Genomic DNA, 21,373 nt, shown 5'->3' on the forward strand with positions numbered 1-21,373 from the left:
TCTGTGACAGATAAAGGTGGTCTGTCTAGATTTTATGGCTATTATACTATTCAAAATACAAAAGAAAAATGGTTTACTTCGACAGTGTTTTGTCAGGTTTTTAATTATGCTGTCGCTTTATTTCGAACGGCCTAACTTTGGGAGTGTTAGTTGGACAGAGACGCTCAAAATAAGTCTAAAGTGTGTTGCTACAAATTTGGTTTTAATTATAAATACACCAGAACGTCGTAGTTTCAAAGGTACGTGCTGCACAAATATTTCAGCATTTTGTCAAAGTGCATTTTTTAAGGCAATTACATTCAAAACACCTCTGCATTGGTATCGTCCAAAGGCTATAAATACTCCGTTCAGCTGCCGTCCACCCGGTGCGCTCACTGTGCAGCTTCGGTTGCTAAGGAACCGCCGAATGCAGGTAATACATCAGGACAGCTGTAGCATGCTAGCCTGCAAACAGACTGCGTGACCAAGCTATCGCTACAACTAATTTAGACACCGTGCGGGCACAGCCGTGAAATTTATCAACGCACCTTTTCGTTGCCCTGTCCTCACCGTTCGTGGCTGCCAGCGACTGCAATGACAAGCCGTTAACCCGTAGCAAAGACAGAATGTAATAAACTAGTCATTGTAGTTAGTGCACTTGTTATCCTATGAGCTAGCTAACATAACCGGCTAATAACTTGGTGCTTCATGGGCTGCATCGTGTTGTTTAGCTAGCTTACCACATACCACCTTGCTCACCTGCTACAGTCGCTGTCTGATTTAGCCAGTAAATCTAGCATTATCTTTAATAAGTACCTTACCGTCAATGACAACCAGCTGTCCTGCAGCTAACTTTTTGAGGTAACGTTATGGATTTTAGCTGACAAACACATGCACGTTTTTTTTTCTTTTAGGAAAAGGGCAAGCTGCGCAATACCGTCCCAAACTTACTTGTTGGTTTGCACGATCACCTCATCCTCATGTCACAACAGTTTAATGAATCCCTATAGTGTTAATTAATGCTTTATGTACGTCTCGTCTGTCGCTGTGCAAAGATCATATAGTTGATTTCTAGAAACGTAACAATGATGTTTGCTGACAACATTGAAAAGTGACGTTAAAGTTTAAGATTAGCTGGTGGTTGGAAGCAATGCTTTTGGTAATTTTGTGAGGTTCGGGGCTTTAACAGTGGTTGCTGACATAGGATGAAGTTTAGCCAGTGCCCCTTAAGTAGTAAGTAGTAGTAAGTAGTCTTTTGGCATGTGGAACTAAGCTAGCAATGTAGCACCATGTTTGCCACAAGGAGGAAGGCCCTGGAGGCCATATCTGACTGCCAACACCAAATTTTTAAATTCTTCAATGAGTAGGACTCTAAATGCCATCAAATGGTTTAATCAAGACTAGGAGACACATTTTGAGTTTATACAGTTTATACATTAATATTTGGCTTGATTGCAGCATTAAATGTACTTCAGCCTTCACACTCCCAAAGAGCAGAGCAAAGGCTCAAAGGCCATGTTACATTTTAGTACAGCAGACGGAGTTTATGTAGTAGCTTTCTGTTTCAGTTTCAGTGTAAGATAGACAATTTTATGGCAGGTTGATCATCAGAAATGCTGGTGTATTCAGTAACGATTAGATATTAAAAGGTATGTCTGTCTGTTTGCATATAAAGGAAATAGCACGGGAATGTGTGTCACTAAAGTGGATTCACACTGTCTTGTGGCCTACTGCTATATGGGCACATCATGCCCTTTTGGCTTTGCCTCAGTAATATAAGTCCTTGAGACCTGGTCACTCTTCTTTTGTCCCGCTTGCAAAAATACTATGGCATGCTTCCAACCCCTTTCCCATTCATTTTTCACACACTTCCCCCATCCTTTCCCTTTTAGTCTCTCCCTCCCCCTTCCATTCTCTTTACTACTCACAACTCTTGTCATTTGAGTTTATTGGACCCTGCTGACTTGATTGCCTTTGTATTGCCCCGGTTTTCACTTGAGACATACTATGCATTTTCTTTAAAATAACAGTAGTTCATGTTGGGAGTCCCAAACAGAAATAGTCCTGTTCATTTTTCACAATGGAATGTGAAGTGTTTCTTTGTTCTGGGTCTCCCTATGTCCATGTGTGCTTTCTCTGCCTTTGTGAACATGAACTTCTGCTTTTGCCTTTTTTCACGTGAACAAGTCAGCATGTAGATTCTAGCCTAAGTCTCACAGAAATCTCTGGTCCTCAGTACTCAGTTTTTTCTCCCTCTGTCTGTGAGTTTTTCCAAACAGTTATATCATGTTAAAGTAAGGTTTCCATTAACAGCTTTTAGTTTCCTCTCCAGGAGCTGATTGCTATGTCTGGCAATTCCTAAGCTACAGTTCAATGAAGTGTTTTCTGCAATGTATGTAACAGTTTCAGTTAATCACTGACATTGTTGACGTTTCATTTTGGCTGTATTCTCATCTGTCCCTCTAGGTGGCATAAGATGCTGGTGGCATAGTGAAAAAAGCTGGTCAATCTGGCTGGTTGAGGTGTGGAGGGGACACCACATACCACGCCAGGATTCTGACTAATAAAATTCGTGCTGCCCTCAGTAAATCTCCTCATCTCCATATCTCTCCCTGGATCGTAGCCACAATTATGGTGACACTTATCACAGAGCAGCTCCGTAAGCAGAGTTTAGAAGAACCTTATCACAAGGCTTTCTCATTCAATGTCAATGTGGTGAGTCTGATACCAAATTCATTTCTGTACTCCAAAATGCTAATTTTTTCTTAGATTAATTTACCTTGTTGCGATCTGGTTTTTAATTCTAGTTGTATTTGTTACAGTCATTACCTACAGTGGGCTCCAGTCCCACTGTCTCGTGGAGTGCTTGTAAAACAGCACAAGGCAAGTTAATTGAATTAAGAGCAGCATTTGCAGCTGGAAGGGAAATCTGTCTCATGTCTATCTTTTGACATTTTCAGAGACCAACTCAGCTGCATACACTTCATCCAAAGTCAATGTTTTTGATGATTCCTGTGGACTTGATTCCCTGTGGCCTCCTTCCCGCTCTGGAGAACCCCTTCAAGGACCAGAGGTTTCCTTCACAGACAAGGCTTTCCAAAGTTCACCTCCGCCCCCTCCTTCAAAACGCCACTGCCGCTCCCTCTCTGTTCCAGAAGATCTGTCTCGGTGCCGCTCCACCTGGCATCCCAGTGCATCGAAGGTTTGGACCGCAGTCAAACGTGGCTGCCATACTGGAGAAGCATCTAGTACAGGCTCTGGAGCCAGCTCTTTGCCAGTTTGTGGTCCCAGTTCCTCCTTCACCTCTTCCTCCATACACTCATCTTCCAGCCCTACCTTCTTTAGCTTAGCACTGTCATCTGACTCCCTTTTATCATGGGGCTTCCCCTGGGACCCATGTGATACACTGAAAGGAGCTTGTTCTGCCTCCTTTGCTGCTCCTTCCTCCTGCTCCTCTTCCCCTGCCCCTCTAATTTCTCACTCAGTGTTGCAGCGCCGCTTCTCTCTCTCCCCTGTGCATATTCATAATGCCTCTGTGGTGGCCTTGCCCCCTCAGCCCTCCCCTGCTTCAGCGCTGACATATGGCTGCTCTGGCCTCGAGCCCCCAGCCCTGTCTCCATCTCCCACTTCAGCCTGCAGTACACCATCCTCTTCTAGACGTGACCTGCACCCTGCACTGCCACGATGCCACTCTCAGCCCTGCGACATGCGCAAACCTCGCTTGAAGAGGCGTCATGACCCAGATGTTCTCCCCTGCCCCAGGCCAGGCCTAGATTTCAGCAAGATGACACAGGTGAGTCAGGTAGTCCAAAGGGCATTCAAGGAATCTATATGTTGAGTCATAGTAGCCATAGTTAATGGTATCCGTAAGTAATCAGTGGCCTTCCATTGTGCCGTAGTAGGCCTCTTATACAAGTTCCCATTTTTACACAAAACTGGCTATGATGCTTCCTAGTGAACACAGATTCCTGCCAGGGTTATACCTATTCATAATAAGGCTCCAGGTTGTGTGTGCTTAATAAATGAAAAATTACATGACCTGATACTCTCCAGGCAAAATCCTTAAATTAAGACTTTTCTATCTGGGGGGCACTTTTAATATTTACCTCATTACTTATTTTGCTTTAATAAGTCATTATTCATTACCTCATTACTTATTTTGCTTTAATGATACATAACAATGACAAACCACTGCTCAAAGTTGGGTAGCTAGAAATTACAGCATACTGGCTTACTGTGACTCCTGGTCCAATAGTCGGTCTGTTATGTATCAACATGTAATGGGACATCAGCCAAGCCCATTAACTCTGCTATGAGTTTCTCTATACTTAGCCAAGAAGCAGGTAGTGCCATTTGTGCAGACTTCCTGCTATTGATAGTTATGTCACCATTGCACCCCCCATATTTTGCGCTAGTGCTGTATGAAGTCAATAATTAATTGATTAAGAATGAGTTCATTTTAGGAGGGTGTTTATTGCCTCATACTAAACAATAATATTACCACATGAAAATCATGACATGTCTTTTTCTTGTGTAGATTGGTAATCGCGAGAGCCTTGTGTGTGGACCAGGAGACTGCATCGTTCCACTGTCTTTCCAGACAGATCAGCGCTCGGCCTTCTCTCCAGCTGAGTTCCTGGGACGAGCCAGCATCGGGCCACTAAGTGAAAGTGAAGAAGAGGAGGAAGAAGAGGAAAGAAAAAGGACTGTAAAAGATGGAGGACAAAAGATTGTTTTTGAAAGAGACTGCACAGAATTGGACTTGAATCTTATAGAAGAAAACTGACCACTCCTTGGTACACCTAGTGTGTGATGACCACATTCATAACCATGTTAAGCACACCTGTAGGCTTTGTGCGCCCTTCTGGCAGAGTCCTTGGGAACCTGCTGCCCTCCTAAGGCATATGGCCAGAGTTTATAATTAAGAACCAAGCAAGTAGGAGCTAATATCAAATTACAATGCTATGATTGTTGCAATTGAACTAATTCACTATTCAACATGTCACAAAAATGTCAGTGCCTGCCTGTTCAGCACTCCATAGGGAAATGTGCATGAGCAAATAAGCAAGCTTTCATGCACACAGAATTTTGACTAATATTTGATATTAATACAAGTCTTAATTACCATTCGCCATTGGTATGCATCTTGATATTCTTACATATCCTTATTAAAGAACACTATATACCAGAGTAAGCAAAATGTTCCTCATATTTTCTCAAATTATTTCACATGAAGTGCACTAAAAGCTAATTGTTAAATGGGACTGAGGTGGCATTCGTCAGTGCCCTATCAGATACTGGAGTAGTCTACTTTTGGATTTGGGTCTCAAATTTGGACTTGATTAAATGGAAGCTGTTAAGGGTACATGTAATCTTGCCATGTGTAGCTCAAAATATTACTGGAGCAGGCCAAACTGCATAAGAATCCATATGCCAGTGCTCTCCTGTAGGTATAACAGTAGTAGGTATACATTCCAGGACTCTTTGCACGTCTTAACATCATAGACTCTAAAGATGCATCTTAATTTTTAATGCTGATTTTAGCTTGTCTCTCTGGAATAAGTCTTGATTGTCAAAGGGAACCTTTTCTTGTAATGGCAAAAAAAATTAGATAGCCCCCATTTCAGTTCATTTCTCCTTTCTTTTTGGCATTTCTGTAATTGCTTGGACATTACCACACCTTGTGAGCAGTAATAATAATTATACTGTTAACTGACCATGCCTTAAGCTTGAAATACAGAGTTCTTGGTGCTCTGGTCTTCTTTTCACAGCCAGACATTTTGCAATCTCCATTTGCAATGATTCAGATATTTTTGAACGTGTGGCACATAATGGTCAACTGAATAACTGAGTCAGTGCTGCAGCTGGACTCCACAGGGCACAATGCAATGTACTGTACGGTGGTTAGCGTGAAAACACACGTCCAGCCAATTCTGAGTGTATGTGACAAAGGTGGTAGTGATGCAGATTATTTGGTGGCCTTTTAGAAATGATTTTTCATGTTTTCAGATGGAAATATACTTGTTGCACAATTTATGTACAAATAAAATTTAATAAAGAGTTTTTTTTCCTAAAGTGTATCGTCTTTCCTTTTTAAATTATTTCTCCTGCCTGTAGACAGCTGTAAGAGCAAGTCAGGGGGCAGGAGATTATTAGATTATTGTGACACCTAGTGGCAGATTTCAATATAATTTTGATGATGCATAAATATTCAGTGTTTAGTCCATTGAGACTTTTCAAACACTAGGCATTTCTGCACGGCACATACATTTGGATTTTTTGATTTGGGGAAGAAAACACAGGTTTTGCAAAAACTTTGTTACGGCTACCTGTAACCGTGATACAACTGCGAATTAATGTGTGGATCTTTTAAAAACATTTAACAGTGGTTCACAAGAAAAGTTTTGATAATTGTGTGAGCAGACTTGTTGCACGGAGGAGTCTTACACGTCTTAGTCGTTCCGCCGTGGAAGGTGAGGGCGCTCCTTCCAGTCCACGGATGCTTTTTCACGACTGTCTGACCCCCCCATCAACAAGCCACTTCCTCTTTTGTCTAATTTCATGGCGATCGGGAGAGAGGGAACACTAGCGACGCACGCACACTGTCTCAGCACTCCTCAAAGAGTTTATTCGGGGTAAATACTGGTCATTTATTTGCAAGATTCGTTCATTGTGTACAAATTTGATCTGGATGGATTCAATAATGTGTACGATTCACGCTTCCAAGTAGAATTAATATATTTTTTCAGCTTCTGGGTCAGATATTTCACATGGTAGCGCCACTCGCTGATAACAAATTGGACGAAATGGGCTCCCCCTCCGCTCGCATCGTACCCACACACTCAGCGGCACGCTAGTTAACGGCGCTGGCTACGCTAACGTTAGCATTGCTGCAAACGGCTCATACATGTAGTTATGGAAATGGGTTAAGTTAACACACTTCTCAAATTCCAGATAGCCATATTACGCTGAATTGTGTATGTCTTCGGGGTTTGGCAAGAATTTCTAGTTTCCATTCAAATGTTAGCTACTTATAGTCCTCAAATGTTTGTGTTTGTGTTAGCTAGCCACCTTCGGGTAGCTAGCTACCGTGCTATGCCTTTAGTTAGCATTAGCTCGGATGGCGGCTCAGAAGTTAATGTTAGCTGAACTAGCTCAGAGTGGGCAAAGTAATGCTATTAAAGCTGTCAAATACACGAGCTAAATATTTGCAGTTCTCGCATAGATTCGATCATTATTATCCACCATTCATTACAAGTGCCCCGGTGATATTGGATAGAGTAGAAACGGGCTAGCTAGCATCGCAAGCTAGTTAGTTAACGGTAACTTGGCTGTTGACGATCGCCTGCTTTGCTATTGATATTTCCCCCATTAAGTTATCGTTGAGGTTGTTCAACTCATATTAGTGCTTTTGTTAGCGGTGGAGTAGGTTTTTATACGGTGTGTAAGTATTGGTATTCTTGCGAGCCAAACAAAAGTTGACCAGAAAGTTAGGACTATGGTGAGGAGACCCAACCTGTTAAAGGGAGGTGAAGACGATAAGCCGGTATGAGCCGTTTATAAGAGTCACGAGAACATACTACGTTTATGAAAATATATTTGTCACCAGGGTGCATAAGACAGTATTTTGTTAGCTGCAGTGTATGCAGTTCTGCTAATTTCGAATTTATTAACATGGTTTTGTTGTTTTCTTTACAAGCCATCTGCATAGCTATCATGATCTAAAGTCAGTATACCTGTGCTTTGTTTTCAGTGTAAACTAAGTTGTCAACCTGACTGGCACAACACACATTGTTCTCCAGGTGAGTGTCTGAAGTCTGACACTGTACAAATAACCCCCATCATAATTTCTATTGGATCTAATTTGAGGAATGTAGTGATTTCCCCCCTATAACTGTAATTGATATTTGTTCAGCCTTGAAGTTCATTGTCTTCATGCTCCTGTTTTGAAAATTACACATTGTTATGCTACATTTTTATGCCAGATGAATTTGCTCACTGCTGATTTTTCATACACAAATTCAAAGTGCATTTACACGTGTTCCTTTAAAAAAAAAAGTTTGTAAAGATTGTCAGCCAGCTGAGTCATGGTCACCTTAAGTACTTCAATAAAAAGCGATTTGACTTCTCTTTTTGTTTCTTGAAGATGTTTCACCTCTTATCCAAGAGGTGAAATGTCTTCAAAAACAGAAGAGAAGTCCAACTCCTTTTTACTGAAGCTATTAGGGTATGAATTATTTAAAATTTTGTGGAAATCTGCAGCCAGTGACACCTGAAGTCTTTAAATATCACTGAAGACTTTGTACGTTTACTGCTGACGCTCTAGGAATTCTCTCTCTTTATGGTTCTTGTAGATGTTCGACATCTCCAAAAACCAACATGAGAAGTCATGTTGATTGTTACTGAAGCTCTTAATTTTTTGAAATTGTCATTACGTGTCCCCTCAGTAGTTATAGAAGAATGTTAAACATGTAACAGTGGTGTTTTCTTTTCTGACAGGAATCTCTGTTTGTGTGCAGGTGATACCAAGTGGACATCAGTAAAGGGACCCCGCTAGCACTTGGATCTGTTCTTCTCTGTCCCAGGTTAAGACTACTTGGTCTATGGCTCTGATGGACAAGCACAAACAGGTCAAGCGGCAGAGACTTGACCGCATTTGTGAGGGTAAGAGTTCATGAATACTTTACATAAAGTAAAAGTATATATATATATATATATATATATATATATATATATATATATATTTATATATATGAGACTGTGTGTATGTGCCATATGTTCTTATTTTAAAGTGTTAAAAATCAAATTTGTCTATACACTCAGACTTGCACAAAGTGCATTGTACATGTACTAACCTTATGTGATTATGAAAAAGTTTGTTTTTTTTTGCTGTGTCCACATGCCACATTTTTAGTTGGAGCCTGCAACTGTTTTTTAGTATGTAGGACTCGGTATGGGGTCCATCTTACATACTTGCCACGTTTACATGAGACCTTTAATTCCTCTTTAATTCGGAATTAAAGTTAATTCCGCTTTAAAATCTCCTTGTAAACACTTAATTCCGAATTAAAAAGTTAATTCCGAATAAACTTAATTACGAATAAACTACCTGGTTATTTCCAATGTTAATTCCAAATAAACTAATTCCTGTGTACGTTCTATTCATGTATACAGTTAATTCCGCTTTAGTTAATTCCAGTCATTCTGCGCATGCTTGGCTCCTCACGTAGCGATGACGTAGCGACGTACACAGCTTGGTCGTCTGCCTCCCTTCTCCGGTATTCTATCTCTCTTCTTCTTCTCAAGTGACGCAACAGAAGTAGTACGCCATTGTCGAGTTGCTGTTTCAAAACGACAATAAAAAGCAAAGTGAAAAGTGTGCTTATTAGTTGTTCCTCCATGTTGTTGGGAAAAGAAATGCCGTGGCAAATGGAGTTTGTTTTCTTCCGGTAAACAGGGATACGTCACGTCCACTCCCTGTCCAATCAGAATCTTTTCCGACGCCCAAGCGTTAAAGCAGAATTAAGGAACCTTAATTCGGAATTAATATTTCCAGGTAAAAGCGAAGCACAAAACTTTAATTCCAAATGAGTTAATTCCGAATTAATAATTCCGAATTAAAAAACTTCATGTAAACATGGCCACTGACACCCTCTGAAAATAATGGCCTATGCCATTTTTTCAGGCTTTTCAGAAAACACAAAAAACTGAACTACACCACAAAGAACCTTGACCTAGGCCACTATACTACAGGGGTAGAATGCATGATCTGTTCAACTGAGGATGTAGTCGATTTTACCCGAGGTGGCCAGCATCATGAGGAGATGATTTAGGCAAGAAAATAATTTTTGTCAAAAAATGACTCGGGCCATTATTTTAGGAAGGTAACGATATTTTAACTGGGAAAAAAATCAAATATTGATAAAAGTTTGTGCACTACTGTTCAAAAGTTGGGGGTCAGTCAGGCAATTTCATGTTTTGCATAAAAACTCACACTTTTGTTCATGTGCTAACATAATTGCACAAGGGTTTTCTAATCATCAATTAGCCTTTCACCACCATTAGCTAACACAATGTAGCATTAGAACACAGGAGTGATGGTTGCTGGAAATGTTCCTCTGTAATCCTATGTAGATATTCCATTAAAAATCAGTCATTTCCAGCTAGAATAGTCATTTACCACATTACCAATGTCTAAACTGTATTTCCAATTAATATAATGTTATCTTCATTCAAGGAAAAGCAGTTTTTTTGACCCCAAACTTTTAAATGGTAGTGTAGATATTGACAGTCTCCCCACCATTGGCGCTGCAATGAATCATTCATTAATTATCAAGTATTAAATGAGCCACTAACTAGTTTGATAATTCCTCAGAGTCATTTTTCAAGAGAAACAGGCTTACTTCTCTGATTCCAGCTTCTCTGAACTAAAATTAATGTGTTTGGGTCTCTTGGAATATTGTGAAATTATTTGTGTTGTTTTAGGATATTGAAATCGTACTGATTACCATACTTGTCTGCTAGGTTCTTCCCCTGATGTAGTGACCTCAATTTTACATTTCTCTCTGGCTTTGAGACCAGAGGTGGTTACCGTTTGTTAGTATTTTATGTGAAATTGCTCAGCAAGAACTGTATTTTACACTTTGGATAACTGGATACCAGTTAACTTTTTACGTTGCTAGGCTATGCAGTCAGGGATGGCACAGGGCATGTTGTTAGTAGCGGACAGTGTTTGGAGCTGTAGAGAGTTGAGGATGGAGATCAGACATAATGGTGCACTAAAATGGAGGGAACAGTCTGGGAGAGTCTCTGGAGACGGGTGAGAGGGAGAGGACAAGGTGAAGGGTCGTGGCCGCAGCTACAGGGAAACAGGCCAGCTGTCTCTTTAAAAAACGACAACAGCGCAAACCGCCCTCGGCCTTAGCTTCGGCTATGCTAATGAGGTTAGTGCTGGTTGGCTGGCTCTGAATGGCGCTGCCTGTGATTGGAGGCTGGCCATGGGGGAGGGTCTGGGCGTGGATGACAGCTGGGATCCAGTCAGCCAAGAGCAGGCTGGCAGAGAGAGAGGGAGGAAAAAAAAGAGCGATAGAGGGAGAGGGAGAGAGGAAGACAGGCTGACAGACTTCATAATGCAAGGTTAGGCCCAGTGCTCATGTGTTTTCTATTTTGGCATGTGTTTTTGAAATTTGTGAACTGTGGTGGTGGGGGAGATTTAAGGTTTGGGTGTGGTGCAGCTATGCGTGTTGCAGTTTCCCTTTTATGTTCAGTGCGTGTTGGTGTTGTCGCAGCCGTTAAGAAGGAACTGAATAACCGTGTGTCTAGCTGTGTCTGGGTGGAGTACTGCTGCTTGCTGCATTATCATCGTTCACTGCCCCTCCCCCCCTCACCTCTTACTCTAACTACAGCCAGAGGGAGAGAGGAGGGGAGGAGGGAGCCAGGGCAAAGAAAGGGAGAGGGAGGGAGAATGAATGAATCACTGAATGAATTGTATTGTGTGTGCGGCCATGCTTGCTCTTCGTAGGCCTTGGGTATTCCAATGTCCTTTACTCAAATTACTCACTGTGTAGGCCTGCTTGGATATATATTTTTCACAGGGGGTCTTTGTGACGAAGCCGTTTGGGTTTTTCTACATAGTAAGAATCTCTTTGTGCTCTCAGCTTGTTGCAAGAGGCATGATGGCATTTTTCAGCCATTTGTAACGAATTTGAATCCCACTGCTGAATGGAGTGCATCGTATAGTATGTTGTATAAAGGCAGCAGGCTATATTTAAATGTCTTTCTTTCGTTTTTGCCCCCGTGTGCATTTTATCCTTGCGTTGGGAAATGCTCAGACGTCAGAGGAAGTGTTCACAAATATTTGTTTTCCACCCTCAGCTACCGGCTCCCTTTCCTCCTCAGCAGTCTCACCATTACGTCCTGCCCTCTGTCCAAGTAAATGTTCCAGCTAGACACACTCCCCCACCGCGGGACGCACACACACAGACACACCTGTCACCCAGCATGGATGAGATAGTGTGTGCTTGTGTATATGTGGAGTCAGTCCAATTCTGCTGAGAAGAAATGCGAGACAGGGACCGATTTTAAAAAGCGTTTTATTAATCTACTCTTGTTGCAGTGATTTCAGACATGTCTTTGTTTTTGACGTGCGATGCCTTCTTTTGTTGGAAGAATTGTAAATGGCCACAGTGCAGATGGTCCAATTGTGCAGATGTTTGCCACCAAGGTGTGCGAGTATGTTTGTGCATGTCTGAAGCAGAAAAATAGGAAGATGGGACTCTTCCAGACAGGACAATTTAGGTCATGACTCAGACCCCCTCATGAACCCCCAGCACCTCCTCCCAGAGACCCCCCCCCCCAGCCGCCATACTCCATCACCTCTCCCACTACACTCCCAGCCCCCTCCTTGTTGTGTTTCCTCTCCCCATACAGTAGGTAGGTCAAGTTCCCAGAATTAACACTTAACCAGAGGGGTCCGATTCATTAACAAGGGTCCAAGCTCCCCCATATGAGGTGTCTGTGGACCTGAGCAGCACAGAGATGCATCTATAAAGACCTGACAATATATATTGGTTACACGTAGAACTGGATCTTAGGCCTGAAATGTGGATGCACTCCATACCTCATCACAAATTTGATTGCACATTACTTTTGTGACATTAAAACACTCTGTGGAAACACACAAAAATTGTCTTGGTAATCCCCTTAGGGTGCTGGTGGATTTGGTGGAAAACGGTAGTCATAAAAGTCTGAGTTATTATTGTCTAAGGAGTGTGGCACTTAGCCCCGTGAAGTTTAGCCATGTGTGCAGGGGGATTTTGTGAGGGCATGATGACTTGTACCACGTCGGGTAGTCCAGACGGAGGGAAAGCAGACTGTTGAGTCACTGACCTCTAGCTTAACTTTACTGGTTCTGAAGTGCTAGTGGTTAGTCGCTGTGTTTGCCAGGTGTCATCAACAAATTGTGTCACTGCAGAAAGAAACGGATGTAAATCGTGTGTTTTTAAAAAAAAAAAAACTTTTTCAAAACAAGTCTTCACATGCTACTAATGTGTTTTTGCCCATCATTTATATCTAACAAATGTGTGTTGCTTTCTGAATTAGGTATCAGACCCCCTATCCTGAATGGGCCGATGCACCCGCGGCCCCTGGTGGCCCTGCTGGATGGCCGCGACTGCACTGTGGAGATGCCCATCCTCAAAGATGTGGCCACAGTGGCTTTCTGCGATGCCCAGTCCACACAAGAGATTCATGAGAAGGTAGGGGAGGCACGCCCACACACATGTCCACAATCTGTGCTGACCATACATGCTTATTTTATTCTGATGGAAGAACTTAATGTCTGCACTGGATTAAAAATATGCTGCCAGCCCCATTTTTTTTAATTAGGGCTTGGCATTTTATAAAACAACTAATTTCAGTACTGTTTCCACCCCAGCCTACCATTTTGAATTAAATTACTATACAACTCTTGAAGTGGTGTAATACTTCAATGTTAAGTGCAGGTTAAGTTTCAGATAGTCACTTTATTTAAAATGAGTTTTTCTTCTGCAGGTGCTAAATGAGGCGGTGGCTGCTCTGCTATACCACACTATCACTCTATCCAGAGATGACTTGGAAAAGTTCAAAGGCCTACGAGTAATTGTCAGGATTGGCTCCGGCTTTGACAATGTTGACATCAAAGCAGCTGCTGAGCTCGGTGAGGAGTTAAAACTTGTAACATATTTTCAGAGTCACACAAACTAACATGAATAGTAGAATACCACACAGAGTGGTTAATATTTCTTTCCTACTTTCCACCGGTCTTTCAGGCATTGCTGTCTGTAATGTGCCAGCGGCCTCGGTGGAGGAGACGGCCGACACTTCGCTATGTCTGATTCTCAACCTGTACAGGCGAGTCACCTGGATGCACCAAGCTCTAAGGGAGGGGACCCGCGCCTCCAGTGTGGAGCAGATCAGGGAGGTGGCTGGTGGTGCAGCTCGTATCCGGGGTGAGACATTGGGCATTATTGGTCTAGGTGAGTGAAGAGCATGGATAAGGCTGACTAGACTATCAGGCATTCACATAGTTATTTTAATCTAAGATTGTATTTGGCTTCTAATTCCACATTAGATGATCTGTTTAATGTGTTTTTAGTAAAATGGTAGATAACACTTAATAGTTATTGTCCAAGCTGTTCAGCTGAACAGCTTGGACAATTTTACTTCCTGCCTGTCACCATGGTGGCTGTTTAACCCTGCAATCTCCATCCAGGGCGTGTTGGTCAAGCGGTGGCTCTGCGGGCCAAGGCCTTTGGTTTTGGTGTGATCTTTTATGACCCATACCTGCCTGATGGTGTGGAGCGCTCACTAGGCCTGCAGCGAATGGCCACCCTGCAGGACCTGCTCATCCACTCGGACTGCGTTTCCCTGCACTGCAGTCTCAACGAGCACAACCACCACCTCATTAATGACTTCACCATCAAACAGGTGGGTGGATGCACGCTGAATGCGCATAAAATAGCTTGTTTTGACTATTTTGTTCGTTGGTAGCTATTTTTCCATTCTTGCGTTATTTTGGAGTATTTAAAGTAGGCAGGATCTAATTAAGATGTACTTGTGTTGTCTTGGTTGTCATGCAGTGGGTTTGGATTTATTTTTGTTTTTTTTTAATTTAATCTGGATTTTTTTAATCATTTCCACATTGTTTGGAATTTTTTTGTGTGTGTAAGGAAAAATACAGTTTAAATTTATTTAGTATAGAATTGATATTGGAAATAATGTAAATTGCTGCTTTATATCATTAGCTTTTTCATAATGTTAGCACATCCCTATTTATTAACAAAATGAAAAATGAAGAACTTTGTTCTTCAGCCTGTTAAGTCTGAAGTCTCTAACCAGCTGGTTGGTATTCTACAATAATAGGAAGAAGCTCCAACACTTCTAGCATGAATAGAAATTCTATTTGTTATGCAGCCTAAAATCCAGATATTTCAAACATTTGCTGAACTGTGTTTGAGTGCAACAGTTGGGAAAACTTGGCCTGAACGAACACTGCTCACGTTTTCTGACTCTCTGTATTATAGACTGGAAGAGCAGAAATAGAATATATTTGTGCCAAATTATGACAGAAGTTTCAGAAGTTTTTTTCCTCTGGCAAGGTCCATTCCACAATATTTAATCATATCGTCACTGATACTGTGACACAGATGCGTCAAGGAGCCTTCCTGGTGAACACGTCAAGAGGCGGTCTGGTCGATGAGAAAGCACTGGCTCAGGCCCTAAAGGAGGGCCGGATACGAGGGGCCGCCCTGGACGTCCATGAGACAGAACCCTTCAGGTAACTATGATACTCCACGGATGAGCAGGCCCATGTCCACCGATAGATGTGCATGGTGAACAGTCTCATAACTCCTCTCTCACAACTTTACCCCCGTTCTTCACAGTTTTTCGACAGGCCCTCTGAAGGACGCCCCGAACCTGATCTGTACCCCGCACACATCTTGGTACAGTGAGCAGGCCTCCATTGAGGCTCGCGAGGAGGCAGCCAGGGAAGTGCGTCGGGCCATCACTGGTAAGAAACTTACACTTTTGAGCATAGCAGGTCATTTTTTTTTGTTGGCCAGAGGAATCACAGAATTAAGTGTGTTCATAAAGCAGTTTCACAGGTTACTGATCCCATATATCACATAGCTGATTACACCATATACTGTAACTGCTCTACAGTTCAAAATCCAAGTTTTGTATGGTTTGTCAGTTGACTTGCTATTTGATTTGTTGTAACTTGTGAAAAATCTCCATTATCTTAGAGATCAACATGATGTAATCAAATTGCTTGTTTTATCGGACAAGCTGCCAAGATCCTTACTAAACTTCAAGATCTTTGACAGTTATGGTCCATGCATCTGACCAACATACTTTCTAAATGCTCATGTCCCAATCTTTAAATAGTCCTTTCTAATTGTAGAAGTTTCTAGAAATAAGTAGCATTCAAACTACACTATTTAAGAGCAGTGATGAGGATGCTCAAACAAAGCTGTAAAAATAACGTGCACTTCAACAAATCAGGGTAATAAATTCTCTGCCAACATAATGTAGGTGCTTTGGTTTGTGTGTTTCTCTTTGCAAATAACATTCAACCAGAAATTGATGCAGTGATCCAAAAAAATATTAAACAATTTCCTTATTCAGTAGCTGGTCACATTAACAATCAGTGAGCAATTAATTGTTAAAATGTCAGAAATACAGTAGACGTCTTTTCCATGTACTGATAAAACCGTTCTTTTGCATTTATGTTTGCTGCAAAATCAGCTTAGGTACATTAGAAACCCGTAGTAAACCCACAGTTATTTGATTTGCAAATTATGCAACATTTTCTACATCATTTTTTACTTAATTTGCAACTGCTTTTTGAAATTTGGCCCAGCAGAAAATTGTGGTGATCCTGCTTGTAAGGAACACTGAGATTTCAGTTTGTGAGTGCATTCCCCATATTACACGTGCTATACAGATACAGTAACATCCCATAGTAACCCTGAGTCCAGTCGCTGTACAAGAACTACAGCTGAAACCCATTAACCGCGACTGAAGGCTCTGTCATGGTGGCCTATTGCTAGCTAAACTCACCCAGTGCTCTTGGTCGCACAGACACCAAAATCCATCTCACTAGTCCACAACAATCAAAAATTAAACACAAAAGAAATAGCAATCACAAAACAACTTACTTAATAATTTTGATTTAGACATTTACATTTCTATGTTACCATTTGAAAAGCCTAGCTTAGCGATAGCATGAGTCTCTATTAGCTAAACAGGACAGCTGTGTGGCACCTTTTTTACAACTTCACTCTGCAGAGTTCATGAGCATGACTGCCACAGTCGGCAGTTAGACGGTGACAGGTGTGATTGTTTTATAGACCCTAAAAAGCGGTCCACAGCAAGCATCTTATTTAAACTTCACAGCCATCGTCTACTGCCTTATCAGTTTATATCTTTTTTTTTATCAATTCAATTATTAACTGCAGTTGATCCGTTATTAACACCCCCAGTCTCAACCTTGATGTAGTATTAATGGTCGGTTTTTTCTGCTCTAGGGCGTATTCCCGACAGTCTGAAGAACTGTGTTAATAAGGAGTATCTGATGGCAGCCTCTCAGTGGCCCAGCATGGAGGCAGCTACTGTTCACCCAGAACTTAATGGAGCCACCTACAGGTGAGACGAGTTGATGTAGAAGACGAGAATTGACAGGGATTGCACATCAGGCTTTGTTATGAGGCTGAATATGGATCTGTAAGAGATTTTGTTAAAAATGTTTTTATTTTTTTACTGATCTCATAAGAACATCTGCTGCTGTGTTTTGTGTGTTTCAGATTTCCTCCAGGTCTGATCAATGTTGCGACAGGGGGTCTCCCAGGAGCTGGTGCAGGCGTTGAAAGTCTGGTTTCAGGAACCTTGGCACATGGCATCGCCCCGGTCTCCCACCCTCCTCACGCCCCATCCCCGGGGCAGCCTACTAAGGCCGAAGCCGACAGAGACATCCCCTCCGACCAATAGCACCCCCCCTCTGCCGCCGCCAGCACATTCCGTCATCTCTGGAAACCAACCCCCACCTCCCAGGATCAGACACAACCCGACCCTCCAATACATCGGCAGCATCAGTTTGACCTGATGTGGATCTGCAGTCTTTTCTCAGATCACATAACCAGCCCAAGAGTGACCTATCCACAGTTAGCCCCATCCCTCCTACCACCCCTCAGAACACACACATCCTCCACCATCCTCATCTCACACACCACCCACTCCCCCAACTATGTCAGCAATAACTGTGTTCTCAAGGATTCAATGATTGGATTGGTTTATTTCCTTAGTTGGCTGTTGTTTTAATGGAAAGTTAATCTGTTGTGGTTCTAGGTGTTAATGTTTATTTGTTTGTTTAAAAAAAAAAAAAAAAAAAGCATTTCTGACATGAGGCTTTACAGTCTACCGCCTCCTGCAGTCCTCCTTTGGTTCTGACCACTAGAGGCACAGAGGCAGAAGGGTTGAAGCCCCACTTTGTACATTAATGGCTCATGTTACTGCTCTCTTATTCTTCTTTTTGTTTTGTTTTTCCTCACCCCCTCCATGCTTCTTATGATGAAGGGAAAGTGTGTACTGAAGTAAACCAGACAGAATCACAAACAGTACATCCTGTCCTCCCCCCCGAGCATCTAGCCACCCCTTAGCCCACTTTTCCCCCTTATCTCTCCCTGGCACTGTCGTCAGCTCGTTCAACAGAGGAATCCAAAATGCAGTCAGTGTGGAAGTCTAGGACTGTCAATGTTTTATCTTCTCAGCCAATACTTATGCTTTTGAGAGTGATGCCCAATGTTCTTTGTCAAATTGTCAGCCATCCCTGTATTTACACATGCTTTGCCCCCTCATGGATTATTTTCTCATGAGATGACAGCTTAGGAGCATCATATCAGAGAGCGTCTTGGTATGAATTTTTATCTCCTGCCAGAAGCCAGAGTGCAGCGTATGAGGTCATGTGCTTACGGAGCCCACAGAGGCCTCGCCAGCAGAGGGCGCCGTCTGGCTGCTGAGAGCCAAGAGAGTCGCCTGCAGTTCATTTCAGTTCTGCAAAAGGACAGTTTCAGCCTGCCACCTGGAACTTTCAGGTTAGCTTTAGTGACGACAAAAGTGATCACACACTGCCAACATACATTCAAAACACAGCAGGGGTGACCAGGGATCGACTACAGCCTTATTGTTTGATAAGATCTCGCCACACCCAACCACCACCCTGCAACCGACCCACCCACCCCCGACTCTTCTCCCACTGTCATGGCCCACCTGACACATCTGCTCATGAACCAGTTTGCATCCAACAACTCCTTCAAGCATGAGGGGACAGTAGAGATTAGATTCCCTGTAGGAGCAAGGGGACAGTGTTTTTGCATGCTGGCTTTTTGTTACTGACAGTGGTGTGTGAGTGTGTGAGTGTATGTACATGAGTGTGTGGGTGTATGTACGTTCCCTCACCCTGTTATGATAACAAGCTGTTGTCATTCCAAAGGAATAGTCCCTAGGAGTAACTCTTAAACGCTGTTGCCCTGGTGTCAACGGAACACCTTTCTAGTACCTCAGTAACAGATATTGAATGTACCGTGCATACCCTTTTATTTTTTGTACAGATTTTCTAGATATGTCTTTACTATTCTTTACTAGAAGGGTTGTGAAATTGTAGCAGTAATGACACAATAAAAAAAAAAATTCCCTGGGAAATAATTTGACAAAATCTTTGTAGGTTCGATAAGGTCACTGAATACTCAGGCTTCAATCTTTTTTTTTCCCTTTACCGTTTGTTTCATCATTGTGGAAAATTCAGCACAATTCAGCTTTCCCATGCTTAGACTTCAGACTGTAGTTGATGTGTTTCGACCTCAATCTTACTGGCTAATGAAAAACGAAAAAACGAAAGGCGGTATTCGTGGTCTGCTAGTTTTCTTTTACTAGAACAGTAGTTGTAGATGCTGTTTTGTTTTTCATTTGATCCCCCTTCTTTGTCAAGCTGCTCTATAGTGCATGTGAGGAAATTTTTAAGGGGAAATACTATTGCCCCCCTCCCTTACCCTATCCCCCCCCCCCAGTGTTTTCAACCCAAGTTGCCATTTTTGTCGTGGTCAGTTTCCAGTGATGTACAGTTTTCCCCTCAGAGTCTATGAGAGACATGGAGCATGTCTGTGTCCTGAAATGGTAGGCTCCTCTGTCATGTGATGAGTATATATTTTTAAAAAATAACCCCCATAGTTCGGATTATGAGCATAATAGTAATCTTAAATTTTGCTGTTGATGATGATGATTATATATATTTTTCAGTTCAGCAGTGCACTGTTATGAAACCATTCTGTTTTATTGTAGGATTTCATTTTTATGGATATGCTGTCTGTGTTCTACATGTTGTACTGAAACATTTCAGAGAAAACAAGAGATCCCTATCCCCTATTTTAAAATTTGTCTTATCCCACTTTTGCTTTTTCCAACTGATATCCTGTGGGCCTTACTTATTCTCTCCCCGTAACAGTAGCTGTTATAGAAAGTCGCCATGGAACCACTCACTGCCTTAATACAGTTGACCACAGCAGGTGAAGTCAGGAGACACACCCAGCCAGAAAGAACGGGCCGCGATCAAGGCCGCTCCGCAAAAAGCTCCTCACACCCCGACAGGCCTAAACTTACTGCACCTTGCGTTTCTTTTTCAGTTATGAACCACATTTAGCCTTGTGTGAACACTTTTAGCTCATTCTGCGATCACATAAATCCAGTGTGAATTCTTACTGTGCATTAACAATGTTATTTTTTTGTTTTGTTTTCTAGTTTTTAATAGTTCAAGTCAGCCCGGCAGTGTATATGTGGCTATCGGATAAGCACAGTGTGCATGCTCACAATGCAACAGCTGATATTTCACTCTTGGGTGTGAGACTTGCCCCACCACCGTGACCACTTCTGGGGCTCTTTGGGCATCTTTCACAGCTCCGCTAGAGCTTCAGAGTGGCTGGTAGGGGGAGGGCATAGCGGAAACTGGTGTGGTCTGTCGACAAAAGCAGAAAATAACGGTGAGAGTTGGTCACGTTTTCTCTCTCAGGGTTCAAATGCACACATATCCTCCAGCAGTCGCTCTCTGTTTCGTGTCCCTCATCCCGAGTTTTCCGCCTTCAGAATGTAGAACAGCCTCCTGCGTTTCTAGAAACCGCTCTCCCCTTGTTCCCCTCGTTTGTGCACAGGTCTGAACTTCTTTTTTTTCTGTTTTTCTTTCTTTTGGCACTGACATTTAACCATCTAACAAGGAATGAATGAATGAATGTTTGAAAGTGACTGCGTGTAATGTTAAAATTGGGAAATGTATTTTTACAACATGTGAACATTGTTTTTTCCACTCACACTCATTGTGAATTGATTTTATTTTCTTTCACCAGACTGCAGAAACAAACAAAAAAAACAATGAAAAAAAACTCCTGTAACTAGGCTCTTAAGCTTTATTTTTGTTTTGTTTACTTTTTTATTAGAAACAATCATGTTTGTGATGGTAACTTCCAATGGTAAACTCCACACCGTATTTTAATAAAATCTTAAAAATTACACACTGGCACCATCTTTTTAACTTTGCAAATAACAGTATTTCTCTGCTGGTACAAAGAATCCTGCTGCGTACTGAACCTTTAACTCTGCCGTTGGTCATCTCTTGTATAAAAGTGTGTGATCATTAGTGGTTAGTCAGTTTAAGACAATTAATGCCTGTTTGTCATCCCAGCGGTGACACCCAACTGCTTGAGGACATGGAGCTGCATTTACAGGACTTTTGCCATAAACAAAATTGTTTACTGCCACAGTTTGGCAGCTCTTTTATTTGGCAACAAAGGGTTATGCAGTGCCAGAATGG

General features: G+C 42.1%; 2 protein-coding genes across 4 annotated transcripts; both read left to right on the plus strand.

Annotated features, from left to right (window-relative positions):
• Positions 1-159: 159 nt before the first annotated feature.
• Positions 160-6,057, plus strand: LOC111573455 (protein FAM53C-like). The gene is made up of 5 exons (XM_023277623.3): positions 160-412; positions 2,446-2,694; positions 2,802-2,862; positions 2,940-3,772; positions 4,517-6,057. The coding sequence occupies exons 2-5, from the start codon at positions 2,611-2,613 to the stop codon at positions 4,763-4,765; spliced, it is 1,227 nt and encodes a 408-aa protein (XP_023133391.1). The 5' UTR covers positions 160-412; positions 2,446-2,610; the 3' UTR covers positions 4,766-6,057.
• A 460-nt stretch (positions 6,058-6,517) lies between these two features.
• ctbp1 (C-terminal binding protein 1) lies at positions 6,518-21,072 on the plus strand. 3 transcript variants are annotated; one of them, XM_023277614.3, is made up of 11 exons: positions 6,518-6,614; positions 7,733-7,781; positions 8,499-8,643; positions 13,081-13,235; positions 13,531-13,675; positions 13,788-13,994; positions 14,231-14,445; positions 15,165-15,295; positions 15,402-15,529; positions 17,049-17,166; positions 17,325-21,072. In XM_023277614.3, exons 3-11 carry the CDS (start codon positions 8,583-8,585, stop codon positions 17,506-17,508), a joined length of 1,344 nt encoding a protein of 447 aa, XP_023133382.1. In that variant the 5' UTR covers positions 6,518-6,614; positions 7,733-7,781; positions 8,499-8,582; the 3' UTR covers positions 17,509-21,072. The 3 variants fall into 3 exon arrangements, with proteins under 3 accessions (XP_023133382.1, XP_023133383.1, XP_035807468.1); XM_023277615.3 differs by having other exon boundaries at positions 6,529-6,614; positions 8,479-8,643; XM_035951575.2 differs by lacking the exons at positions 6,518-6,614; positions 7,733-7,781; positions 8,499-8,643 and adding an exon at positions 10,962-11,115.
• The last annotated feature ends 301 nt before the right edge of the window (positions 21,073-21,373 follow it).

The sequence above is a fragment of the Amphiprion ocellaris genome, chromosome 13, assembly GCF_022539595.1.
Source record: "Amphiprion ocellaris isolate individual 3 ecotype Okinawa chromosome 13, ASM2253959v1, whole genome shotgun sequence".
Lineage (NCBI taxonomy): Eukaryota > Metazoa > Chordata > Actinopteri > Pomacentridae > Amphiprion > Amphiprion ocellaris.